Here is a 9,700-nt window from a genome sequence, read left to right as displayed (position 1 = left end):
TACATTTAAAAGTCGATAACCGATAAGCCAAACCGTTAAGAGTAAATAACCGCCCAATCCGCCCGATAAGCAGCCCTAGTTGAAGACTATGTGAAGAAGGTGGATCAAATTTATTTTGTCAGAAAATTCGGGCCAAGGGGGAAAATTGTTAGGTGTTTGCCATAATTTTCTTACCATATTTGATTTTCTATTTGTTGAAGAAAAGGGCAACATATTTACCTTAATTGGGTTTTCCTTCTTTTAGAAGGAAACTATAAATCTCCATATTTGGCTAGTCCTTTTTCTTGTAGGAAAAAGTTTGGACTTCTATAAATTGAGGATTCTTCCTTCTCATTCATTAGCATCCACAATGTAGCCATATGGGGTTTGAGAGTCGTGTTTAGGGGGAGAACTTTACGGGACAAGTGTTAGTGTGTCACTTGTGTTTTCCTCTTCGTGAGGTTGTTCTCTCGATATTTTGTACTCTCTTTTTATATAGTGGATTGCTCATCTCCGCCGTGGATGTAGGTCAGTTAATCGAACCACGTTAAATGTTTGTGTCTCTTTTGGTATATTTCTCTTTGTTGTATGATTTATCGTCGTTCAAGGTTTGCTTTGTTAGCTTCCGCAAGACACCTGATTTTTTTGGACATAACAGGTACTTTACGCATATCAAGAGAAGACAACAAATTTTTCATGTTTTACCCATAGTATTTATTACTCATTTCAAATTATTTTCTCAAATTCAATAAAATATGCATCAATTAATATGGGTATCATGGTAAATTATACACTTCATTTATTATTTCTTAAGGGGCATGAAAAGTCAAAAGGTGCCAAGTAAAAGTGATCGGAGGGAGTAAAAACTTGCTAGTCCCCACCTTATCTTCTAGGAGATGATTACTCGGAGTCCGCAACCAAAATGTGGTTCTTTTGGACTCAAAGAACAAAAATATGTGGAAAAAAAATATAGTAACCAAAATATGTTTAACATCTTTTTAAAAGACATTATACCTTAACGGTCGTTTGGCCAGTTAAGTATAACGTCTTTTTTAAAAGACGTTATACATATAGCGGTTTTCACTAAGACGCTATATATATTATGTGGGCCTACAAATAATTCTTCTGGGCTTAACTGACATAACAATAATTCAACTGGGTATAACGTCTTAAGCTAAGACGCTATACCTCAAATAATTGAACCCCCGTACTGATTTTTGCTTTATTTAAGGACGTTAAGGATTTTGTAAAAATCCATTCAGAAATATTCTCAAGTCTTCTAAAATTTTTCTTTGTTAAGTTGTTTTGCATTTTGTCATAATGTCTGAAGAGCGAAAAATTAGGGTCTCATTAAATTGGGGGTGAGGGGTGGGGGGTGGGGTGAGGTTTCGGTGGCGAATAACTCCAGTAAGCTATAGTTTATCTCCACAATCTCATGTTAAGTTGCCACTTATAATGGAGTACGATACATTGGTATCGTTGTTATGTAAAAAAATGAGTGTGAGCAAACGTTCGGTGAATCTTAAAATAATCGGAAGATATCTGTATTCTGTGACTCCGCAAGGGTTGCTTGTTATGCTGAGTTTAACATCGAAGACGATGAAACTCTGAAAGATTTTTTTAGGGCTCTGGATGAATACCGGGAATTTATTGTGATAAAATTGTTGGAAATGTACGTCAAGGCTGAAGACGTTCGCAATAATGAGCCTGCGCAAAGTAGGAAAATACTTCAATCATCGGGTGGTTATTTTGGAGCAGTTTCAGCCGAACAGGTTCCGGCTGAAAGAGTTTGGCCGGATCTAAACTTATCTCCATGGGCGAATGAGGAGCGAGGAAATAATTTCTCCCCTAGCATACATAACCCACAAGCCGAGTGGTAAACTTTAATTTTTCTTTGTGTTACGATGTATATTTTTGTGTATTGTATTTGTATTAACACTCATATATTCCACAGGGGGTATCAACCAAATATGAATTTTACAAGTTATGAACCAACGGCCAGTTGGAATATGCCTAATTTTGGTGTGTTGGATCATGGTGGTCCATCGGGGAGTCAGCATCAACAAGATAATGTGCATCATAGGATATCAACACATTATGATTTGTAAATGAATATATAAAGTTATATGTATTGTCTGGACCAATTTGAGTAACTCATTATTTCTTTGGTTATGCAGTGAAAACGAGCAACTTGATGGTCCTATACCTATAGCGTCTTAATAAAAGACGTTGTATTTTCCCGCTTTATTTAATTCAAATGTAACATCTTTTAAAAAAGACGCTATACTTAACAGGCCAAACGGCCGTTAAGATATAGCGTCTTTTGAAAAGACGTTATACATATTTTGGTTACTATTTTTTTTTCACACAATTTTGTTCTTTGAGTCCAAAAGAACCACATTTTGGTTCCAGACTCATTACTCTATCCGTCTCATATTAACAATTATCTCAAATTATTTGTCACTTTAAAAGTTCAAGATAAAATTAATTATTTTTGTCCTTTTTACCCTTAGTAATAATCATCCTTGAAGCCTACAAACATGTAACTTTGTTCAAATACCATCGAAGAAAGATTAAATATTAAGACATGAATAAGGGTAAAATAGTCAAAATCTCATCCTAATTATATTTTTTTTAAGGGGCGTGTACGAAAGAATTGTGATAGATAATATAAAACGGAGGGAGTACATAAAAAATGTCAGTTTAAACCTTTTTTTCCCATTAGGCTTTGGGTTTTTACTAATCCGATCAATTTGAATTCGCATTGTCTTGTAGTGTTAATTATTACAGAGGTGGCTGGAGTTTGCAAATTCAAGTAATTTCTGCAGAAACTTAGGAATCGTTTGGACATAAATTTCTTTTTTTTTTTCTAAAAGATATTTTTAAAGCAGTGTTTAATTATATTTTTATCTGAATTTTTTAAGATGAGTTTCAATAGATTTGAAGATGAGTTCAAAATTTGAAAAGTGATTTTAACCTCTTTTTTAAGTAAACAAAACTGCAATATTATTTTCAAGTGAAATGTATGTCCAAACACAATTTTAATTTTCAAACTTTTTTTCAGCTTAACTTCAAAATCTAAGTTTTTTTCTAATCTCATTTTTTTTTAATGTCCAAACGTCTACTTAGCAGTATGGTTATGTAGTTTGGATAATAAGGAAGACTTGTAATTAGGAGAAACTTTAAGGAGATTTTATGTGGTAATTACCAAATAGACATCGATTTAAATAAACAAAAAATAGTTCCAAAAGGGCAATTTGGATTTACCTTTTTCAACGTAGTACTATTTGTTTTATTTAAGCAAGTCACCCTGTGTCGGTGGCTCAAGTACTGAGTCAATAATGACACGTATTTATAATTACTGTCTTTTGTTATCATATTTTTATACTCCCTCCGGTCCACAATAAGTGTGTAATTTACTTTTTGATTTTGGTCCAAAATAAGTGTCTAGTTAGGTAATCAAGAAAAAATTCAATTTGTTTTTACTCTTTTACCCTTATGTGCATATCCCTAAAAAATTCTCTCTCATCATGTGCCCAATATTTAATAAGGGTAGTTTAGTCATACTAGATAATTTTGTATAGGATTTAGTATTTTCTTAATGGGTGTGCTAAAAGTAAATTGGACACTTATTGTGGACCGGAGAGAGTAGCCAATTATTTTAGCATCACGATTAATTACTCTGGAGATTTCAGATATTAGTATTTTATTAATACTTTCATTTTAGAAAAATTGGAGGTACTTATTAGATTCCTTTTTTCAAAATTATTTTTAATCAGTAGAGTGTTAATTTAGTAAAGATTTAAAGAGTGATACTCCTACTTTGTATTTTAAATAAATATTTTATGGTTATAGTTGTTAAATATTTTTTTCTTGAAAGTTGTGTAAAAATCTTTAAAAGAACAGAACAAGGACTAGAAGTAATAATATTCATATTAGTATTACGCAAACCTCGAATAGATAAATTCTTGAAATACTGTCCTTTTTTTTTTTAACTTTCAGAAAAAGGTACTCATTATTTTCATTTGACTTTTCAGTTAAAAATAGTAATGAAGAGAATAGTCCCACTAATTATTTTTTTATTCCAATATAGTACATGACAGATGTTAGAAGGGACGAACTTGTCGGTGTGCTCTGTCTTTTTTTTAATAGTGACCTGGTATGATTTGTTAACGGATTACACTTGATAATTGATATAGGTGAACTTTAAGCTGAACTTGCAACTTTTACATAATTACGCTTTTGGCGACTCTAATTTGGAAGAAATGTTGGCCAAACATTTTTAATTTTGTTATAAAAGGTAATTCAAAGTGAAATCTTTATGTGCTTAAGAGAAACGTTTGTTCTTTGTTGCTTTACAATATCTTAGAACTAATTGTTAGCAAGCAAACTCTATGAGGGTCGTTTAGTACGATAGACAAGCAAAAATAATTTTGGGATAGAAATTTAGTATCGACTTATCCCTTATTTAATTATTAATCTTAGGTAATTTATCCTAGGTTTAAAAATAGTACTGATGTAATTTATGCCTGTTAGATGATAGAATAATAATCCCATGATGAGTTCTCCCCCGACAAAGCAGTAAAATTGACAATCCTAGAATTAATACAACATATCAAACAATTAATAAAAAATAATACCAAAATAACTAATCTCAATATAACTAATTTCAGTATAACTTGTCACAACCCCTTACTTTTTCTGTCTCAAAAAGAACAAAATATGTCAGTCACCAACCTTCGATATGCATATGGATATTGAGTTTTAAATTTTTAGAAAATAAAGTTGTAAATTTAATTTCTTTTAAAAGGGTAAAAATCATAACTTTTGTTAGATAAGATAATTTGAAAAAATTACTTTTAATTATTTAAATAGTAATAAGATCGGATAAAATGTCTCACTATGCATATAAAGTAAATTGAATTAATTATGAGTGACCTTTGTTTTAAAAGACAGAATTGGGACTCGCCCCGGGGCGGAGCACTCGTAAAATGCTCCTGGGCTTATGTGTGGGGCTTAATTCTGTGAGACTTACGCCTCGGCCATCGGGGCTTACGCCCCGGGCACGTCCAACGCCCAGCGTACTGGGTTCACCTAATAGAACTTTATGCAATTGTATGTAACTAACCTTGTAAATCCTAAAATTTTCTTAATAAATCTTTGACTATTCAAAATTACTTTTTTCTTAATCATAAATCATTGAGTTGAGAGTATTTTATGTCATAATTAGAATAAAAATTATTACACATTATCCACTAAGACTGCTATGATAGTTAATTTTAAATAAATCTTTCATTTAAAAAGTATTTATTTATTAACTTTTGTTAGTCTTTACTATATAATAGTCCAGAATTTTTTTATAATTATTTTTCTAAATATTATTTTTTCCACATTTATGAGATACAATACTTATTAACTTAATAGCTCAGTATTAGCTAGTAACTATTTACAAATAATTAGTTATCATGGTATTGTATGGTGAATTATGTGTCACTTTATTAACTTGTTGAAATTTAAAAATAAACGATGCTAGAGAATCATATTTAAATTGTGAATTATATTTTTATATAAATTCTTTTTCAAATAGAAAGCATATTAAATAAAAGGAGTATTTTAAGAAAAATATCAAATTATAATATCGAAATTCTTTCAAGATTCATTACTCCTTAAGAGATACATATAAGATTTTGTATCGAATACATTTCTTTTGATGTTTGAGTCGACGTTGCAGTTAATTTGCATATTATGATATATGTCATACTTTTCGTATTATTCATAGTTGAATTATTATTTATAAATCTTTTAAATAAATTATTTTTATAATTTTATGATTTTAATGTAATTCTTATAATTATTTATTATTTTATAGTATCTTAAAATTCTTGAATTTAGTAAAATTTAAAGATTCGTGGGACTTACGCACCCAGTGGCGGAGACGAGATCTCCGCGAAGTGCGTTCAAAAAGAAAATAGTTAAAAAATTTGTAGCTAAATTGAACCTATGACCTTACAAAGGTTTTGAACCCCCTTAACCACTAAGCTACACTTTTGGGTTGTGCCAAGGGGATTCAAAACATAATATATAGAGGTAAAAAATAGATTTTGCCTTATATATACAGTATAATTTTTCGGCGAAGGGGGTTCGGTCGAACCCCCTTCCGCCCCCCTAATTCCACCCCTGTACGCACCTTGTCCCAGGGCTTACGCCTCGCCTCGTCAGAGGTAAAACCCCTCACCTCATACCCCGCCTTTTAAAACATTATTTATGACTAATAGGAGGATCATCTTACATTTGGGAATTAAACATTTTAAGAGTAGTTGTAACGTGTTGTGTGTTATACCATTTTGAAAGTAAGCTCCTCAATTTCTTAATATTTGGATAGTTAAAAGCAAGAGCGAGTCATAAATAATTGTATCCACTCACTGATTGGTTATACCCAACCCTTCAATTTTAATTAGTCGATTGAATGTGATTATAAAGACATATTTTCGAATTCTAAATTGTTGTCATAGATTTTGTGAAAATGAAAATTTGTCGAGATAAAAGTACAAATAACACACAAGAGATAAATCTCCAAATTTTATTACTCCACTGCTTTCTCCTATTCATGTAATTTAACTTAATAAATGTCTGGTCTTTATTAGGATCTAAAGAAAAGGATATGGTAAGGATATTCACTTTCAGCTAACCAAAAATGTGTTATTATATTATTTACTTGTTTAGATATTTGATAGTAACATATCAAGTGGAATGTTTTTATTACATTTAGGTAGAGGAAGTGAGATATTGTTTCCATATAAAGGGAGTTTGCATCATAAATTAGGGCTATCAAACATATATTTCCATAATAAATATAGGGTGTAATAAAAAGCACACAATTCATACGTGAACATTGAGGAAATATTATTATGATTAGGGAGTTTGGGACATTAACTCAAGATAGAAGCAGCTGAAGATAAATAAAGTTCTAAAAGTAGGATTTGGATCATCAATGTACAAGGCGTATATTTAAAAAAAATTAACTTCTTTTATACTTCAATATTTATTTTAATTTTATTTTCTTGTGCCAAACAGTCAAATAAGGTGGACTCACCCATTGTTTGTTTTTCTATTACTATGACGTCTGAATCCCCACACCTAGATTTCATGAAAGGTATGCTGCACCACATCATAATCAGAAATAAATAAATGAAGGAAAGAAAGGTATAAAACAGTATGAGGAAAAGAACAAATAAATGTCATACATGGTATATGCATAAATACACGTAAATTATGCAAATATACTCTTGGGGTCAAATAAGGTCAAAATCAATAAAATCTCAAGTATTTTGCATATTTGGACGTTTAAGGTCATATATATTCTTCTATCTTATCATCACTCAATTGAGTTTAATTTTTATGTATTATAATAAAAAATATTAGATAATTAAAGTATATATAAGATAACTATTAATAAATAAATTTTAATTAGTAATTTAATAAAAATAATAATTACTATGCATATCATATTAAGCTACATCAGTAGGGTATATAACTTAAATTGAATTCACATTTATTGCATCTATCTTCTTCATGTTGTTATCAAAAGGGTAGATTAAGACTACAAATTCCAAGCCCCACATCCCCCACCTTTAGACAAAATTAACTGTGTTCTCAAATCAATAAATTTGGTTGCATTTAAGAAGTTTCATAGAATATACCTCATATTTTCCATTTCAAAACAAATTAGAATACAACTTGACATATATAAAAAGAAACAGACAAGGGAGGGAAAAAAAACAGACCTAGCCAAAACCAAGTGGGTATAGCAGAGAGATAAATCTAAAAATATTAAAAAAAAAAAGTAAAACAAACAAAGAAAAATAGAATATATAGCCGTTCTCAAAATAATAACAAAATATATATATATATATATATATATATATATATATATATATAAAAAATTATATAAATTTTATAATTTTTTCTTACTGATTGTAAATATTTTCTGGCGCGATTAAATATTTGCCCAACAAACAATCCAAGCCCCAAGCCAGCCAAGAGATTCCCATTTCTCCCCTTGTGGTTATAGTCTACCCCTCAATAGGACTTTGAACCAAATCAAGAAAGAAAAACCCACACAACACAAAAACTTTGACACTTTGCTTTGCCTTTACTTCACAATTTTTCATTTTCTTCCCCAAACAAGTAGAGTTTTTCTAACCTCTTTCATATGCATTATCTTGTTCTACTTCTTCTTTAGTTCTTCTATAGTTATTTGTTCTTTGCATCTACTCCAACTTTACTATATTTATCTTATTTCCCTTTCTCATACCAAATCTAACCTCAATTCATTTTCTCCCCACAAAAAAAAATGACTGACAGAGTCTACCCATCAGCCAAGCCTAATGGCACTACAACCACCCCCGCACCCACCGCCACCGCCGCAAATCCAGCTGCCGTCACCGTCAAGAACCAGATGTACAACCCAAATCGCATTCCTTACCGACCGACACCAACCGCCTACCACCGACACAACCACCGCCGTTGCAGCTGCCGACGTTGTTTCTGCATGTGCTGTTTCTGGTTCATTCTCAGCATTCTCATTATCCTTCTCCTTGCAGCCATTGCCGGTGCTATTTTCTACGTCCTTTACCATCCTCAACGCCCTGCATTTTCAATCTCCTCACTCAAAATCTCACAGTTCAACCTCACTACTACCGCCGACGACACCACCCACCTTACTGCAAAACTCAACCTCACACTCTCAACGAAAAACCCAAACAAGAAACTGATATACAACTATAACCCCATCTCTATAACTGCGCTATCAAATCAAGTTGTTTTAGCAAATGGGTCGTTTCCGGGGTTCACTAGCAGTCCAAATAATATCACTATTATACACTCTACTCTGTCAATGGTGTCTCAAGTTCTTGATGCTGATTCTGTCTCGTCTTTGAAATCAGATCTGAAGAGAAAAGCTGGGTTGCCTGTGACATTATTGATGGATACAATGGTAGTGGTGAAAATGGATAAATTGAAAAGCAAAAGGGTAGGGATCAGAGTAACGTGTGAAGGAATTCATGGACCAACTCCTAAAGGGAAAGCTCCAGCTGTGGCTTCAACAAATAATGCTAAGTGTAAGGTTGATCTCAGAGTCAAGATCTTGAAATGGACCTTCTAATTTCAACTCAATTTGGTTTGACTTTCTTTCCTTTTTTTTTTCTCTTTTTTTGGGTTAAGTATAATTATAATTTCTTTTGGGGTTCAAATTACTCCTCTGTTTTTTTTTTATTTGGGGTTTTGGCGATTTGTTTGTAAACTGAAGACTAGGAAGAATGCCAAAGTTAATTGAGAAAGTTGAGGGTTTTTTTTCCTAGAATTGTGAAGACATTAAAAGGGAGGGGTTGGAATTACAGAGTTTTCAATTTTTTTTTCTCCTCATAACTATGAGTTTAAGTTAATTGTAGTTATACTTAAATTCATTGAAGATCTCAATTACAACTTAGCAATTTCTTAGTACTTTCATTTCAATGCTTCCATTAAGCTCTTTTTTCTTTCAATGAAATACTGTCACAATTCCTCTGCTTTTTCCCATATAAACAACTCAATTTTCTCGTATTTTTTTTAGTTAAGATATCAACTAAGTAGGAATTGAACAAGATGGGGAAGATGAACCAGAAATGGGACATCTGCAATGGAAAAGAAACTGAAAGACACGTTTTCTGATGGGGGGTGAGGT

General features: G+C 31.7%; 1 protein-coding gene across 1 annotated transcript; it reads left to right on the top strand.

The window, feature by feature from the left end:
* The first annotated feature begins 8,011 nt into the window (after positions 1 to 8,011).
* On the top strand, positions 8,012 to 9,486 carry LOC109207301. The gene has a single exon (XM_019370194.1). The coding sequence runs from the start codon at positions 8,333 to 8,335 to the stop codon at positions 9,140 to 9,142; it is 810 nt and encodes a 269-aa protein (XP_019225739.1). The 5' UTR covers positions 8,012 to 8,332; the 3' UTR covers positions 9,143 to 9,486.
* Positions 9,487 to 9,700: the final 214 nt, after the last annotated feature.

Source organism: Nicotiana attenuata, unplaced genomic scaffold, assembly GCF_001879085.1.
Source record: "Nicotiana attenuata strain UT unplaced genomic scaffold, NIATTr2, whole genome shotgun sequence".
Lineage (NCBI taxonomy): Eukaryota > Viridiplantae > Streptophyta > Magnoliopsida > Solanales > Solanaceae > Nicotiana > Nicotiana attenuata.
Note: the sequence above shows the minus strand (reverse complement) of the source record. Positions and strands in the feature narration are given on the sequence as shown.